We start from the raw sequence: 18,072 nt of genomic DNA, 5'->3' as shown, positions 1-18,072 counted from the left end.
CAGCAGGAGAAGGGTTGAAGCAGTCTGAAGAGCTGGCGGGAGCACAGCTGGGGGCACTCATGCGGTTTCGCGCTTCCACTCACTGAGCCTCCAAGTCCACATTCCTGCACACTCTGGACTGGGGCTGCCTGACAGCAGATCCACAGTTGGGGGAGCAAGAGGGAGAAAGTCTATTTGTTTAAAAAAAATTCAGAGAGACTGGTTTATTTTCTCCTAGAAAAATCTTTAACCTATCTTCAGCAAATGCTTGGTGGGCCACAGAAGGCCTTCAGGATACTGCACTGATGCCACACACCCTGGGCCTGAACCCGTAAGAAGTGGGTAAGCCGTAACCCCTAGGCTGAACAGAAAACACCCGAGAGCTGCATCCCAAGGCTTCAAACTGGACCATGCCCTCATGGACCCAGGACTGGGGACCACCTGACCACATCTCCAAGGACAGTCCGCGAAGCACCAGGCCCAGACGCTTCCCATGTGCTGCATTGCTTGACCCACGCCACCTGGAGGCGGGAGTCACTCTCGTCACCCTCCAGCCCAGCAAACTGACACTGGGAGTGGGTGGCACAGCCAGGGTCAGACCCGGGGCCACTTGGCTGCCTCCCCCACACCAGACTGACTCTGCTAAGGAACATTTAGCTTTGTGGCTTTCAACCTTTCAGAGAATGTGAGGTGGCCAGCCTGGAATTTGAAGCCTGTATCACCCCAGAAATTTGTCTTCTGTCAGAACAAATGGTGGATTGAGGTCAGTGCTTTAAAAAACAGAAAGTGATTGAGAATGATTCAGAAGCATCTATGGCCTTACCATCTCCAACAGACTCAGCACACACAGTGCAGAGATAACCAGATTCCCGTCCCGCAGCCAGCACACTCATGGAACATTTAGGTCGGACCTTCCTCCCACTGAGCTTCTTTCTTACATTGGATTTTCCCAATCATATGCTAAAAATAATTGTTTTTTGAAAGAATGATGGAATACTTAAGATGTACAATTTTAATAAAATTATGTATATGACTACATATGTACATTAAAGTTTTAAAGCTGGCCATGTGGTCAGTCAGTCTGTGATGGGGTTTACACGAAAAGAGGCGCGGTCAGAGAGAGCTGGGCTGCACCATCAAGTGCTCGGCTTCCCATCTCAAGCTAGGAGTCCTCCTGTCCACGGGGCCAGTGAGGGAAAGGCCCTTCCAACGGGAACAAGGTTTGGCTGTGCTGTTTCAGAAATAACACAACAGACTAGGGGTCACGTGCTATCTTGAAAGGTGCTTCTATGTTACAGACACCATCACCGCACATGAGGGCCTTGTTCCAGGCAACTTAATCTCCATGTTGCTCTTTCCACTCTGGTCTCATTCTTCAATACTTTTTCTACTCTTCGGAGATTGAAATCTGATGAATGCTCTTGGGAAGAACTGCTGAATTCTCTCAGGACAGAGAAGCCACTTGTAGACAGCCCTTGACTGAAATGCTTTTTTTTTTTTTAAGATTTTATTTATTTCCTTCTTCTCTCCAAGGCCCCCAGTACATAGTTGTGTATTTTTAGTTGTGGGTCCTTCCAGTTGTGGCACGTGGGATGCCACCCCAGCATGGCTTGATAAGCGGTGCCGTGTCAGTGCCCAGGATCCGAACCAGCGAAACCCTGGGCTGCTGCAGCGGAGTACGCGAACCCAATCACTTGGCCACGGGGCCGGCCCCTGAAATCTTCTTTTAGAGCAATTTTAATTGTGTTTTCACTATACTGTTTTGAATGTTTATTATCCAAACTTTTTCTGTTTGGTAGCAGTTATTCCCAGAAAGACAGGTATTCCAAATATTTAGCAACTGCACAACTTTTGACTAGCAAGTGTCCAGAACACTTTTAAAATAAATCAAAACAACTAAATAACACCCCAAGAGGCTCCACCACTGCAGAGGCCGAGAGCTGAGCTCATCTGCTCCCCATGCCCAGCTGTGCTGCAGCAAAACAAACCTGCTGTGCATACAATGTGCCAGGTGCGTCCTGGCATCTGCAGGTGTAACAACGTTGCATTGAGTGAAAAGACTGTGAAACACACCATAATGTAGTCACAGAAGAGTTAATGATTCGTAGAATCCCATTTTGTAGGAGAAGAGAGACGCAAAGAAATCTAAGAGGCGTGCACATCCCTTTGAGACCTCAGGGAACAAAATTCTCACCTTTTGATGAGCTTGATGGATCTGAAAGCTTCGTCCATGTCTCCGACGGTGACGAAGAAGCTGAAGTTGAGCACGGCGTCCCGAGTGGGCTTGTCACAGTCCTCCAGCCCCACGAAGTCTCGCAGGGGTCTCCTGCCCACCAGCTGGGGGATGCGGTGGTACCCTGAATCCACCTGGTCCTCTCTGTCTGCTTCTCCTGGCTGAGGGACAAAAGGTACTGCTTATTCGTCAATTCACGTAAAGCTAATGCCTACACTAAGTCTCTTCCTCGAAACGTGTATCAGCAATGGGGGTCCCTCTGCAGACAGACATGGATATTCAGCAACAGGCCCTCTCAGTGCAAGGAGAGTCTGTAATCATTCCAAGTCATCAGAGCTGTGGCTCTGGTTTCAGACAGCAGATGAATGAGGTGGTCTGTGCAGGAGCCTGTCTTTCAGGCTCTAAGGCACTAATGTCAACATTTCAACAGTTAAAAATGGCTATGAAAATTCCCACCTCCCAGGTTTGTTTTGTAAAGTAGAGTCTTTACTGTCTAGTCAGACACATGTACATACGCACAAAGTCTTAAAATTAAGTAAGCCCAGCATGATTCAGGCAGAACTTTCCAAAGCGAGCACCTGGATCAGTGGTGTGCCGTCCCCTGCACCGGTGCTTCTCAGAAGGGCCGTCAGCTGGTGCAGGGCTCCCCAGACAGACGCGAGCAGAGGAAGAGCACCCTAGGCTCCCAGCACGAGTGCGATTTTATAGCGTGGGCCGGCCTCCTGAGGCCTTTTGATACCTGGCACCTTGAGATACAACCTCCTGAGGGGGCGACACCCTCATCATCCTCAAATGTCAGATCCCTTCCTCCCTGTTGGGTGCTGCTCTCTGCTCACATGCCCCACCGCTCTCCTCTGGGCTGGAGCCCACACCCACCACCCTCTGTGCTTTGCATCATCTTCTTTCCCTCTGCAGCTTCATTTCTCCAATGCACACGCTCCCCTGTGTAAAGGCGGGTCGTGATCCACCCTCCTTGGACCCAGCTCCCCCAGCAAGTCACCGGTCTTGTATCTGCTGGTCCTCGGTGACTTCTTCGAGGCTAGCTTCCACCCCTTGCCCCCAGCTGAGGCCCCAGCAGCTCTTCCATCTCACTGCTCCTTCTGAAGTTCACCTGCGGTCCCCAACTTCAGAGGGCACTTGACTTGGGCCTTGAAACACTGCTAGGATTTGTGAGACACAGCTGTGGATGGTGAGACCCTTCCACGCACAGAGCAGAGCATAAACAAAGGCCCTGCGGCAGCCCATGTCCAGGGCAGCTTAAATTAAGGGGTGGGGGCCGTGTGTAGGTTGGGTCACACCAGGCAGGAGGCCGAGTGTGCAGAGTTTGGACTGACTTGGCGTTGAGTGGGAAACCTTCAGAAAATGTGCACACACAAAATCAACTGGGGGAGTTGCTGCCTGTTGTCTTAACAAAGCACAGGGCAGAGGCCTGACCTCCGTCAGCCTTGCTGTGGATGTGATAGCGAGTTCTAATCAGAATGCTGCATGCTGTGAGCACTCTCGGGAAGTCTCACAGAAACAAGGCACCCGTGGGTTGTGCTTCACCATGCCACCTGCCCCACTCACTCGCCTCCACTCTCGGTTTGGATCCTTGTCACAGCTTTGTGAGGGAGGGACTGAGCTACCTGCCCCCATCACACGCAGGAGCTGGGGACCCAGGGCAGTCTGACTGTCATCCACACCCTCGAGTGTGAGGACAGGGAACCTCTGGGATGCTGGCCCAAGGGACCTGAATACAGGTCAGTAATCTGAAGAAGGGCAGCTTTTAAAGAAACACAACATTTTATGGCTAGAGGTCAAATTAATAAGATTTCCCATATTACAAATGCAGGTAAAGGAACTATTTCCTGCACCACAGACATTGGGTGACAGACAGTTCACCATCCGTGGAGCCAGGACAAGAACTCTGCTGAGCGAGGTGCGCCTGCCGCTCTAGTAAAGACAGCTGACACAGGCTCAGGCTCCCGACCAACCTGGCCAAAGCGGCTCTGCAAGCAGGTTCAGAGTCAGTGCCCCGAAGGCGACGGGTGCTAAGGGGGGAGCCGTACTTGCCATGTCATTTCACATGCCTCCTCTCCGGGACAACCACAAGAGGGGGTGCAGAGAGAGACGAGGGAGAAAGAGAAGGAAAGGACGCACAAACGTGCATGAGAAACCTAAGTCCAGGACGTGAAAATCACGGGGGAAACTCAACAGAAAGAATTTAAAGGCTCTTTCACAACTTTTTGAGTTCTCAAATCAAAGAGAAATGAAAATGCATAAGGAGCACTAAATAAGAATGAAATTAAAAAAAAAATGTCAGTCTTGTGGTACAAATCCATTTAAAATGAGGGAATTATTCTATGGGCATCGACAGAGCTCCGGGACTCCAGAATCTGGAATCACATGAACCTGTTTCCGATCGTCACAAAGGTGACTCGGTTTTAACACAAGTAAAGGCGCAGGGCACCAAGTGCTCACTGTGCCGACCTCCAGTGGCCACGCCATGTTGTTTTATGTGGTGAACTAGGGAAAACGTTACCCCACCATGCCCAGATTGTTGTTTTCAACACGTACACCATTACACGTGAAGTTCCAGAAGAGCCTTAGAGCCAGAGACCCCCACACACTCATCAGATAATGTTCACAAATCAAGGAGCAGCCAGGGAGCACAGAGCAAGGGCCACGGAGATGAGGAGACCAAGTTCGGGGAAGGCAAGTAAGTTGTCCAAAATAACCCAGCGGGGGTGTGCCTGTGTGTGCCGAAAACAACCCCGTCTATCACGTGCTAAAACCCGCCCGTGTAGATAATGTGCACACACGTGGGTAAGTACAGAAACCTCCTGGAAGGTGACATGCGAGGCTGGTCCCTGTGGCCATCTCTGGGATGGGACTCTGGAGATCCTCTTTGGTCTTTATTTCTTGTTTCTAAATTCCCTACAGTGGATACAGGACTAGATAATTTGCAAAAGGTAGCTAGAATAAAAAAAGACAAGAGGAAAGCTGAAGGGCATGGTGCCTTCAGGGGAAATCTGGGAGGACACTTCCTGTCAGGACAACTGTGTCCTGAGAGCAAAGCCATATCTGGTAATTCTCCTAACTTGGGACACCTCACATTTGCTAGAATTTTAGGGGACAAATGAGAGCAGATGGTCTGCCTTATTTAATGAGAGGTGAGTTGTGGCAGCCCGAGGGCACATTCCCACCGCAGCCACTGCAGCTCCTTGGTGCGGCCAGGAGGACTGTCCCCCACCCCCCACACCCCTCGCACCTTTCTTGTGAAGTAGTAATGGGGCACTTCGATTCCCAGAAGACTCTGGAAGGTGGGAGGCTGGGGGAAGCTCTCCTGAAGCAAGAAGCCGTGCTCTTCAGAAATGAAGAAGGACAGAATCAATACGTCCGCCTGGGAAAGGGGAAATGTTCTGTTTTTAATTCATTGATATACTTTTCTATTTTGCATCTAATTCCTATCTTTGTTGCTAAGATATTTACATAAAACACAGAGAAAACAGAGGGCCAAGCACACTCTTACACCGAGAATCTGCTTTCCTCCCCAGGACATGTGGCAGCCACACCGGTCTCCACTGCAATCTGCTGCACTCTGGAAAAACTGATGCATCCTCTGGAAGGATGCACCTCATTAGCTTTGAGAACCACTAGACCCTTCTCACTGCCTGATTTTCTCGTAGCAAAGACTAATCATTCCTACCAGAGTTGGTGAATGAAACTCAAAAGAGCTCAGTTTCAAAAGTTACCGCCTGGGGCCGGCCCTGTGGCCGAGTGGTTAAGTTCATGGACTCTGCTTCGGCAGCCCAGGGTTTCCCCGGTTCGAATCCTGGGTGCAGACATGGTACCGCTCATCAAGCTATGCTGAGGCGGCATCCCGCATGCCACAACTAGAAGGACCCACAACTAAAAAAAACCCACACAACTATGTACCGGGGGGCTTAGGGAGATAAAATGAAAAAAGTTGGTAGACAATATAAAAATTAAAAAAAAAAAAGATACTCCCTTCCATTTTTAAAAATCTGATTTAAAAATCAACAAGGGCAATGATGACAAAAAGACTCTCTCTTCTGCTTTCCTGGTACAGGGAAGACACACGAGGAGGCTTGGTTCTCTCGGCACCCTGTTGCATGTGATTCGGAGCAGCAGCCTCACCCACAGTCCCTTTGAACAGGAAACAGACAGGAGGCCGAGGGTGCCAGGGCCTCCCCTTGTGCGTGAATTCTTACCATTTCTCATCTTCCTCACCAAGACCAAAGGGCTACCTGATCAAGCTGCCAGGAAGCGCCCTTCACACGTGCACTCCCTCATCCTTCACTCCTTACCAATTTGCAGGTCCTCACTGCTTGCCTAGACTTGTCACCAGGCCCTCTACCTTGAAGAAAATTCCTCTGGCCATGTCTTCGCTTCTCCCACTCCAATGAGAGAGATGCCACCTCAATATATTTTACCACTCAGTGTTTTGGAACCAAGGACCGGCCTGGCTTCTGAGAATCTCAGGGTGTGGTCACTGCTGATAATCTTGGGGCCCAAACTCTTACCTTCCCGGAAGGAAATTCCTTTGGTGGGAGACAAGCCCCCTGAAGTTACAGGGTTGGCTGTCCTTGCTGACTTACTGAGGGCCCTGCCTAGAAGCCCCTCTTGGAACGAGGTGGGTCAGAGAGGCACGGCAGACTGCTGGGCTTCCCCAGGGAACACCGGATGCCCTGCAGCACACAAGTCTTGAGAAGTGTCAGACTCCCGGCCCCTTCAGAGGGAGACGGGGCCCAGAGAGTCGTCAGTGTAGGGCAGGCGGCCCTGCAGAGCTGGGGAGTGTGGTGGCGAGAGCAGAGGGCAGTGACCGATGCGAGAAGGCCGCTGCAGTGGCAATCGACCTTGTTGGAGGAAATGAATGAGGAGTCGGCATGCTGCCTCCGCAGCTCAGTACAGGAGGTACTCCCATCAAGGGATTCGTTCATATTAACTGTTTCAGTACAGGGCTCTGCCCTCGAGAGAAACAACACGTGACAGCTGAGATAAGGAGAACCGAAGTAGACAGGGTGAGTCAGACCCGACAGAAAGGGTGGGGCCAGCCCCCTGGTACAAACCCAGAGGGGAGAGAGGGACGGCATGCCTCCTACAGAGGATGCTCTGCTCTGCGGGAATGAATTTCTCAACAGCTTTCCTATAAACCAAGGTCCTGAGCCCATGTCTAAAGTCCCCACGTGTCTAAGCACAACCGCGTCGCAGCGACTGTGGTACCAAGGGGCCTGTGCCATCCTCGGCGTGGGGCTTCTTGTCTGTGGGCAGCAGCTGGGCTCCCGGCACCTCCCGCACAGCTTCGCACACGAACAGCCTGGGCTCGCTCTGATCCCAGAAATGGCTCACAGGAATGAGATTGGTCAGTCTCTCATCTGCAAAGGCGTGGCTTCTGAAAGAGAAAGACCCATCCTGAATACTGAGAAGAGTGTTCCTGCTTTCAACCTCCGAAACACAATCAGGGTCTCCATTTCTCTGGCTGCCCAGCTTGCACCATCTTCTTGCACCACATTGCGATGCCGCCTGTCTGATTATGGTCTTTCAGATTTAAAATTGGTTGAAAGAGTCCTAGTGGAGTCTAGTTGGAGAGAGACAGAATACGATGCTTTGCCTTTGGAGGTCCCATGGAAAGTCCCCACGGCCTTTCCCAGGACCAGTGGGCAGACCTCACAGCGGGATGGTGCCCCCTGCTGGGTGGTTTCGCTGTGGCCCAGCGGTCAGGGCTGGGGTTCCCATCCCAGCCGTGACCCTGTGTGCTGTGTTGCATTTACCCCTGGTCTCTCCCACCTCTAAAAGTCTGTGTTGCACAGGCCCAGACTGGAATGCATTACTGTAGGAGACAAAACGGGTCGAGTGGCAAAGAATGGATCAGATCCCAAAAGAGGGCAGGCATCTGACAGAAGACTCAGTTTCATTTGACCGCCACCTGGAGGAAGGTGACAAGTCAGAGCACGGGGACCTGACCCTGCAGGAAACCAGCAGCCCTCACAGATGTCACCATGCCCAACACGTCCTGTTCCAGGACTGAGCCGAAGGCAGGGCGGGAGATACGCTTGGAGGTGTAGACGGATGCATTTATTGGGTACCCACTGAGTGCCAGGGGTAGTGCAGGACTGGCCTGGTGAGGGGGCGGGTGGACACAAGGACGCAACTCAGAGGTTCCCCAGCTTCCTGAGAAGTAAAAGCATGACTCTGAGAGACATTCAAAACAAGCAGGACTGGGGATTAGAGGCAGGGAGAGCGGGATGAAAGGCGAGGTTGGCTCTGTTGTTTTGGACCAGGTGACCAAGGAGAGGGGTGTGGGCGAGAATGGGCATCAGGTAGCAAGGCTGAAGGAGGGTGGATTTCTGAGGTGACGGCAAGACACTCAAGGGACATTCCGAAGACACAGAAGTGGAGCTAAACGAGGTGAGAAGGGAAGACGAATGGGTTCAGGTGGGGCCACTAGCATGTGCGAGCTATAGCCACCAGGTGAAAGACAGTTCTGGAAAAGGATTCCGAGGCAAAGAGAGGTGGGAACGTGTGGGGTGAGGCTGCACGGGGAAGCAGGGCTGTAGAGGAGCTGAGGCACGGGTGCCCGCATCCCTGTCAGTGCCACCCTCCCGTGGGCACCGTCGGCCCAGGCTCTTCTGCTCTGCATTTACCGCTGATACATCTGACCGGGAGCGGCCACGCTGCTGCCACAGTGACAGCGTGGAGTCAACCCCTGCATCCTTCTGAGCAGTTCCTTTTGCCTCATGCGTCACTCGACACAGAACCAAACGAGAACTGTAGGTGGAACAGTACAAGCACTGGAGTCCTACGGAGATTTCTTGGTGGTAGAAGGAACTACAAATATATGTCACATGAACTCCCTAAGACAATTATTTTTTCTAGAGATACATTCTCTACCAAGACAGACATTCCCTGCCACCAGAGACGCTGGCAGGTCTGAGGTTCACCGCACTCCTCTCCACCCTGTGATTCGGGCCATTTTTGTATACACTGCAGCCTTTCCAGAAGCTCAAATTTCTACCCAATAATTCCAGAACCTTAGAACATGGAAAACAGAGATTAAAGACTCAGATCTGTCCCAGTCGCCCTAGGGTGTTCCGGTTTCCCTTCTTGTTTTTACTGCTAGTGTCTTCTGAAGTTTAAAGTACGACTCTGCCAACAACCTGCCTAGAAGCTGACAAGTGACCGAGCGTCGCTTATCAACCACAGTCTTCGCAAACCCAGTCTTACTTCTTAGTCTCCTGCCCATTGAAGGACAATGTCTCTCTCCGATCAATCTGTCCTGTCTTGAAGTCAAGGATGGTCACCGTGTCCATTTCCACGTCATAGAAGCAGATTTTAGAATCAGGGCTGTTGTCAGCCTAGGGGAAGAGAAAACCGGAGAGCTCACAGTGACCACGTTTGAGAAAAACATGTCCTGGTGCTAACAACCCACAGGCCAGCGTACTTCCAGCATTCATAATTTGAACATCAACTTACCCTCATCCCACTGAACTGGTTATTGAATTACCACTCTATAATTTCAGAGAATTGAAAACAAATCCTAAAAAATTGTGAAGATCAACAATAACTGTCTAGCTGTTCTCAATATCGATTTGCGTGTGATGTCATCTTAGCTAAGGTGGATTAATCATGGGAACAAGAAGAATCTGGATTCTGATAAACCAATTCTTGCACAGGTGAGTAAAAACAAAGTAAACTCCATAAAGATGGAGGACAGCTGGGCACGCACACCTCAGGGCTGGCATGTGAGATGGAGAACTGTCCACGGTAAAAAAGGATGGGATCGGGAGCCTTCGGCAGCACTCCCTGGGCAGGGAAAAGATCAGCTTCTGCATCCTGCTTCTCAGCACTGCTGCAGAATGGAGCTTCTGGGAGCTTTCAAAGATAGTGGTTGTACATGCATGTCCAGAGCAGCATCATTCACAACAGCCAAAGCGGAAGCAATCCAAACGTCCCTCAATGGATGAATGGATAATCAAAAACCAGTAAGTCCATACTGTGGAATATTACTCAGCCACAAAAAGGAATGAAGCACTGACATACGTTACAATGTGGATGAACCTTGAAAATGTTACGTTGAGTAAAAGAAGCCAGGCACAAAAGGCGATATATTGTATGATTCTATTTCCATGAAATGTCCAGAACAGGCAAATCCATAGAGACAGAAAAGCAGGTGAGGGTTGTCAGGCACTTGTGCAGGAGACAATGGGGAGTGACTGATGATGGGGACAGGGCCTCCTTTTTGGGTGATGAAAACGTTCTGGAAATAGACAGAGGTGCTGGTTGACAATACTCTGTCTCAAGTGCCACTGAATCGCTCACTTTAAAATGGTTATTTCTATGTTACGTGAGTTTCACCTCAATTAAAAAAAACAATTTTAACAAAAATATATGTTAGCACAGAGCCCCTTGGCCTCTGGTAACTGCAGGAAATGTTTCAGTGGTGGAGGGAGACAGGTTCAGCCAACTGCCTGTGCCCCACCGAGGCCAAGCAGCTGGGGGAGCTCCCAGGGCCAGCCTGTGGGTCCTTTGTGTGTCTAGCTCCTAAAACTGCACCTAAAAGCTGCCCTTCGTGTTGAAATTGCAAAAGAAATGCCTGCTGAATTGAAAGGAAAAAGAGAATCTTGGTTTCCATCTCTGAGATTCTGATTAAGCTGCTCTGCGGTAGTTTAGGCATCTGAGAAACTGTTCCGCAGCCATCTTGAAGACAACATTGAATGCTTTTCAAGGACTGCATTGCCCCTCTTCTGGGACTCTTTTCCTGAAGCTACTGTGTGTGCTCAGCACCCCACCCCCACAGCCATTTTCTTTCATTCAATCCACGGGCGTCTCAGCCACTGTGCCGTGAAGTCAGGGCCAGGAGCCTGGATGGCAGCCACAGCACAGCCACCACGTCCCTGAACAAGGAAGCTGTCTCAGTCTCCTCGCTGACCAAACCAGGAAGCGTGAGGTGCCAGATGCCACCCCTATTAACGCTACCAATATCCTCAGAGCTCATCATCTCTCATCTCTTTCTTTTTGATCCCGGCACAGTAAAGGAATGTGTGTGCAAGCACACACAACAGAAACAGAAAACGGAACTGCCCGGTTCCCAGAGGCAACGAATGCCAAGAACTTTAGGTTAGACTGTTAGAAGTGTTATTCTAGCAGATATGGGAACGGCGAATGAGATGCGAGTGCTTTAAAAAAGAAAGACAAGAAAATGAAAATCTGCCAAAATTTTAGACAAAATACTGAAAGCTTAAGAGCAGTGGAAGAAATTACAAATTGAAATCATCAATAGATTTGACTACATAGAAATATAACTTCTAGTTCTCACAATTCCATAAGCAAAATGAAAAATAATGATCTGGGAGAAACCCCTGCAGCACGTGAGGTGGGCAGGGTGCCTTTCCTTACTCCCCTCAGTCTCTGCACCCCAGACCCTGTCAATGAGCATGAGGGTTGCACAGGCCCCATCTGTTCTGCCCTCGCCCCCCTGGCAGTGCAACGGGGCTGGGGAGCAGGGGCTATTCTTCACGGCAAGCCCCCTTATGCTAGTTGGCCTTTTTCTTTTCTTGATTTTTTCTTTTACCAGGGGCCAGGATTCCCAAGGTGAGGAGAGGCGGGTGCCAACCCCTGCTCTGTCCCGCCAGCGGCCTGTGCTGCCCCCACCCTCTTCCTTTTCCTCAGCCTCTTCCCATCAGGGTTAACCTCCCTCACCTCACTCCGCTCTTGAGAATCAGGCCTCCAAAGCCAGTGGTCACTGCACGGTCCCCACTTCGTACCTGCATTCACTGCCAGCACCACAGAAATGGCCCTTCTGTGCCAGGAGGCCCGGTGCCATGTCCTGGGATGCTCTCCCCACCACCTGTGAGCCCCGTTTCTGTTCCTGTGCATGTATATCCTGACACTGCCCCAGCTGCTGAACCAGTGAATGACATGGGACTGCCCGCCCTGCAGTGCTTGACCATCCCCCACACCTCCTCAGCTGCCTCCCACCTCCCTGGCTGCACTGCATCCTTGGCCTTGCCAGATCCCATCTTGGTCCTCAGGCTGGCAGTGGTGGCTCTTTTCCTCCCCAGGATACCATCTCTGGGCCAAGGACGCCACCTCCAGGCAGACCTCCTTCTGAGACCCAAGCTTGTGTCTTTAACTGCCCAGTCACCGGCTCGTAGATGCCTCAAACTCATCACATTGAAACAGGCCTCCCCACCCTCCCTAAAAAAGCTCCTCACCTGGTTTCCTTCCCCCTTCCCCAGTTGCGAGGGTTAGAACCAGCCCCGGCACTTCCTTGCCCCACGGCCGGTCAATCCCCAAACCCTGGGGGCGGTGGTGATGGGCACCAAGGGGACTTGCAGCCCCTCCCCCCTTAACCCACCAACGTCTAGAAACAATCTCAGAAGGGTGCTACGATGTCAGGCTCCTGCCTCTACCCCTGTGTCAAGGTCGGCCCTGTGTGATGGCCCACGAGTCGCGCCCCTCTGCCAGCGAAGGCAGACCCTCGGCGCAGGCAGGCTGCTGCTGACAGGCCGTGTTCTGGGCGCCTCGGCTGGGCTGCTCCCCTGCTGCACCCTCGCCTGGCGATTTCATAGCTTGGCTCAACCATCACCATCACTTCCTCCCCGGCCTTCCTGGCAATGATTCTACCTGCTACTCGCTCTCCCAGCACTGCACACCTCTCCTCCCAGCTCCCCCCAGCATCGCAAAAAAGCACTCATTTGCCCCACTCTCTGACTGATGTCTGCCATCCACAGGGGAGGGGCTGAGTCCTCTGTCTGACCCATCGCCTTGAATCTACAGTGCCCAGCAAAGTGCCTGGTACACGGAGGGCAATCAACGATCAACTCTTCAATGAATCAATGAATGAATGAATGAGCATGAACAAATGAACGAGAAAGCAAACAAACGAATGTCCACGTCACCTCCCCTTCAGACCCTTACCATGGGGCTGTCATTGGCCTCCTTCACACCCCCGCCACTCTGTCACTCCACTCCTCCAGGCATGAGGCTCAAGTGACGTTCAACAGCCCTCGTCACCCTCCTCGCGCCAAGAGAATTTAGTTGGGAGATGAAGAGACAGAAAAGAGGAGAGCTGAGGGGCTCTGTGAAGCACCACTGCTTCCCGTGAAACAAAACATGAAGAAAGATGGGGACACGAGGGCTGCGTAGCGGGGAGGGCAAGGACAGCACAGGAGGAGAGGGCAGGAGCAGGCAGCGGGGAGGATGACGAAGGGGCTGACCAGAGAGGCTGGGACACGAAGACGCAGACGGGAGTGGACTGGAAAGTCATGTGAAGGTGGCCCAGCCAGAAAGGCAGAGCAATCCCGTGAGCGCTGCGGGAGCCTCGAGGGAGGAGGTAGAGGAGGGGCAGAGGCGGGCTCACCTTGCTGAGGAGGATGCTGATCTTGCTGCCATTGGCATTACATCGCAGCGACGCCATGCCCCCTGCACCGGGCACCAGCTCAGCCAGGCTTTTGCAGTTGCAGTGCACTTTCGCCTCCCTGCACGGGGAACACAGGGTCTCAGTGCAAACCAGGGCCACGTCTGTGCACAGCTGCCACTCAGCATTCCCGGCGGGCGGCAGGTTGAGGACCTGAAACCTTGGTTCCCACGACTCTGAGTTCCGCTCGGCCCAGCTGCTCGCTCCCTGGAGGTCATGCACCAAGCTCAGACTACTGTGTGTGTTTTCACTTTTAATTTGGATATTTTTTTCTTTATTGGGGTATAACTGACATATAACATTATACAGTTTCAGGTGCACGACATAATGCTTTGATATTTGTGTGGCTGAGTTTTTCAAATTCTCCTGTTTTTATGAACAAATATGAATATGGGTTTGCATCCCCCTTCCTGTTCTAACACAGAAGGTGGCTCACCGAAAACGCTGCCCCACACCCTGCACTTGCCCTCACAGCAGGTTTCAGCAATCCTTCCTTCCGCTAGCCTCTGCTACAGTTGCAGTTTTCCATGTGTGAATTAACCACATATATGTAACTAGTGCCCTGCTGGCCCTGCTAGTTTGTTGCCATTACAAACAGTACTGCATGTGCAGGGGTAGCTCAGGATGGTTTTTTCACTTTTCTTTTTAATCCACATTCCCTCGGTTTTCCCCTAATGTCCTCTCTCTGTCCCAGGATCCATCCAGGCCGCACACGACATTTAAATGTCTCGTCTCCCTGGGCTCCTCTGGGCCAGGACAGTTTCTCAGGCTCTGGGCTCCTCCTGTGCACGTCCTGCCCTGGTCCTGGCGTCAGCCGTTCTTCAAGGAGCCGGGCTCCTGTCCATGGAGGATGCCTCTAGGAGTGCAGGTCTGGGCACCGGGTGTGCCTGTCGCTCTTGGGGTGTCACCGCCTCGAGGCCCTCGGCCGACAGAGCGAGGACTGTGTGCGAGCTCCCTGCTGTACGTGCACGGATCTGTCCACAGCTTTATGCGGATCCGTCTTTGTTGACATGAAGCTGAACACGACTTCAGACTCAAGTCTCCAGCTCTGATCCATCACCATGCAGATCATTCCGGCCTCCTCCCCTTATCTGCGACCTCTCACCCCTCTCTACCCACTGCCTGAATCCTGCACTTCTCACGTCCTGTGCGGCAGTGTGGGAACCGACCCCTGTCCCCTGCGGGATGAACTCCATCAACCAGAGCACAGAGCTGTGCCAGGTTTGCCCACAGTCTCACAGTTGTGCCCATTCCCATAGTGACGTAGGGTGGCCCCTTTGTTCCCACCCCTCCAGTGAGGCTCTCACCCACGGTGATCAGCTCGACTGTTCTGTCACCTTCTGCATTCCAGGCTGAGAGTCCCTAACTTAAAAGATTTTAAAATTTGCATACCTTAAGGTTCACTTTGTGCTGTAAAGTTCTAAGGGTTTTGACAAATGCACAGTGTCACGTATCTATCACACAGAAAAGTTTCACCACCCTAAAAACTCCGCTGTGCTGCTCCCTTCCCCATCAAGCCAAGATGAAGAATTCAAGCTAAGACATAAGGCACTTCACAAAACTAAGTGGCACAGGGGCTGGCCCCGTGGCCGAGCGGTTAAGTTCGCGCGCTGCGCTGCAGGTGGCCCAGTGTTTCGTTGGTTCGAATCCTGGGCGTGGACATGGCACTGCTCATCAGGCCACGCTGAGGCACCATGAGGCCGCATGCCACAACTAGAAGGACCCACACGGAAGAATATACAACTATATACCGGGGGGCTTTGGGGAGAAAAAGGAAAAAAAAAAAAATCAACAAAACTAAGTGGCACGTTAATGCTGAAACGAGGACATAGACTGTTTTCTAGCTCTTATCCATCTTTTACCCACCACATGGTCTCCTGACTCACTTTCAAAACGTAACACTTTCATTTGGACAAAATTCTTACCTTCGGGAAAGATCAAAACTTTTAAAGTGAGCCAAGTCTGTCCCTACAACCAGGAAATTTCCACAGATGTCAAAGAAGCATGGATTCCCCTCCGTCTCGGAGAAAAGCAAGAGTTGCTTCACAGTTCCCTGAGGAAAAGGGAAGAACAAGGAATTCAGGAAAGCAGCTTGTGCAGCATTCCACTTTTGTTACTAAACCTCCTTCACAGATAATCTCGTACACTCCACGCGCGCACTCAACAAATGCTCCCGCTGGCTGAGTGTGTGCCCAGTGCTCACTGGATCTAAGGCAACATGGGGGAGTCTCTGGTGCTTCGGGGTCTCTGGTGCTTACAGTCCAGAGGGGCAGACAGACGCAGCTAGGTCAACAAGCAAATATACACAAAACCTCAACAATCTGAGAAAGTGTTAGAGGTGACAAACAGGAAGCTAAAATGGAAAAATGCAAAGGGTGGTGACACGGCGCCTTCCAACTGCTCAGGTTCAAGAGGCCCTGTCTGCAGAGGCCTTATCTGAAAGCCCCTGATGTGGGTGGAGAGGCTGGCGAGGCAAAGGGATGGTAGTTACATCACGGGTATGTTCCATTTGTGAGAACTCGCTGAGCTGTATATATACTTACACATGACACACCTACCTTCCTGTATGTATGCCATACTTCACTAAAATGTTCGAGAAATAAGTCTTGTCTGGGGGCAACATTTAAACAGAGATTGAAGGAGCCAGCTATCTGAAGAGCCGCAGGCCAGCATTCCATGAAGACGCAGTGGTACGTACTGGAGCAGGAAAGGGCCGAGTGTGGTCCAGGAACCTGGAGGCCCCAGCAGCAGGAAGGGAAGTGCTACAGTGGGAGGAGTGTGCACCAAGGGTGGGCAAGTGAGCAGAGGCCAAGGGGTAGCAATAGTGCAGGCAAAGAGTTAGATAAAGAGGTAAAGGGTCAGATTTTGTTCAAAGTAAAGCTGGAAGCCTCTGGAGGGTTTTGAATTGTGAACCGATTTCATATCATTTATATTTTAGAACGTCACGCCTACATTATCAGCACCTTGCAAAGAGTGACCACAGTCAGGCTGGGCAGAGCTCAGGCCTTGAGTCTTGCACACGGACTGACCTACTCCTTTAGTTGAGAGAGGCTCCTGGCTCAATTCTCAGTGCTCAGTGCTCTTCTGCACCCTGCATGCCACTAGATTGAGAGCAGCAAGGCAGATGCACACAGCTGAGGCACTGTGGGGCCAAGCCCAGTGGTGAGGCACAGTTCCAGTGCACAGGAGTGGGGAGGCAGGCTGGATGATGGGTAGGGTTCCAGAACTTAGTGGACTCCTAATTCTAAAGAGAGAGAGACTCCGAGAGCAGGCGAGGAGGCAGGAACCCTCATAGCCTGTCTAGCAAACTCAGCGTAGGGAGATGAATGGCTGCCGGTGTGTGCGTGTGTGTGGATGGGGGGATGGGATTCCTAGCTGAGGAACCTGATCTTCATTTTGATGTACCTAATAGGAGCTTAATAAATGCTTGTGGAATGAGCAAACAGTGCTTGAATATAGGATCAAAAGAAGAACCACAAGGGATGGCCAATGGGCCAAGGGGTGACCCCATTCATGATGCCAGAGCGCCCAGGGCAGAGGGTCCCAGCTCCTTTACTTGCCCTCTTCCTCTGCTGGCTCCTTGCTCACAGGGCCCCCAGGGTGTAAACCTGAACTCATCTTGCTCCTACACTGCTCCACGACCACCTTCACGTCGATGCATTCCAAATGCCCAAATCACTGCCTCAGAGCCCTGACCCAGCTCCTGACCTCCAGAACCCGTATTTCCAACGGGCTCTTGGCCATCTCTAAAGGATGTCCAGGACACCCCAAACCTGCTCTGCTTCTGTAGTTTCCATCTTAAGGCACCACGCTTAACCCAGACTCCCAAACTAGAAAGCTGGGGACGTCCTCAGTCCCTCCCTCTCTGTCACCTCCTGCTATCCAACTGCTCACCAAGCCGCTCACTACCAACTCACTCTTCCCTCCACTCCGCTCAGGCCTCACCCCCGCCCTCGGACCTCTCCTGTGACATCTCCTGCCTGACTTCACTGCTCACCAGCTCCCCTGTCTTTGCCACTTGGTAGACATAGAGGTTATCGTCCAGGAGAAAACACCACAAAAACAGGAAAAATCAAACCCCAGCGCACCCTCACCCGGGCGTCAAAACCCACTGTGTCTTCAGGGGAAGGTCCTCCCCTTCCCTCCTGTGCTGTCCCCTCGGTTGCAGCCTCCATCAGGTCTGGGCCGCCAGCCCCTTCCTGGCTGTGGCCTCTGTGCTATGAGCCCTCGAGTGCTGGCCCTGTTCCCCCCATCCCCCGCTGCTCTGGTGCCCCGTGCCGCCTGGAAGGCAGGCCTAGAGGGAGTGGAAGGTATGCCACGGCGCCCCGTGTCCTCTCGTGGTGGACACAACGAGCAAGGACAAGCATGGTTCGTGTGTCTCCATCTGCAGAGCAGGGGTGGTCTGGAGACACACTCCCGCCTTCAAAGACAGGAGAGC

General features: G+C 51.9%; 1 protein-coding gene across 4 annotated transcripts in view; it reads right to left on the bottom strand.

Moving 5' to 3' along the window:
* IFT140 (intraflagellar transport 140) overlaps positions 1 to 18,072 on the bottom strand; it is a 90,175-nt gene that overhangs the window by 43,079 nt on the left and 29,024 nt on the right. For all 4 annotated transcript variants that reach the window (XM_070485257.1, XM_070485259.1, XM_014848925.3 and 1 more), the window contains exons 13-18: positions 15,560 to 15,687; positions 13,578 to 13,695; positions 9,440 to 9,570; positions 7,439 to 7,607; positions 5,463 to 5,594; positions 2,174 to 2,373 (exon numbers count right to left, since the gene is read on the bottom strand). In XM_070485257.1, the coding sequence (XP_070341358.1) occupies positions 2,174 to 2,373; positions 5,463 to 5,594; positions 7,439 to 7,607; positions 9,440 to 9,570; positions 13,578 to 13,695; positions 15,560 to 15,687 (878 nt within the window). The remainder of the gene's footprint in view (positions 1 to 2,173; positions 2,374 to 5,462; positions 5,595 to 7,438; positions 7,608 to 9,439; positions 9,571 to 13,577; positions 13,696 to 15,559; positions 15,688 to 18,072) is intronic.

Source organism: Equus asinus, chromosome 14 (genome assembly GCF_041296235.1).
Source record: "Equus asinus isolate D_3611 breed Donkey chromosome 14, EquAss-T2T_v2, whole genome shotgun sequence".
Taxonomy (NCBI): Eukaryota; Metazoa; Chordata; class Mammalia; order Perissodactyla; family Equidae; genus Equus; species Equus asinus.
Note: the sequence above shows the minus strand (reverse complement) of the source record. Positions and strands in the feature narration are given on the sequence as shown.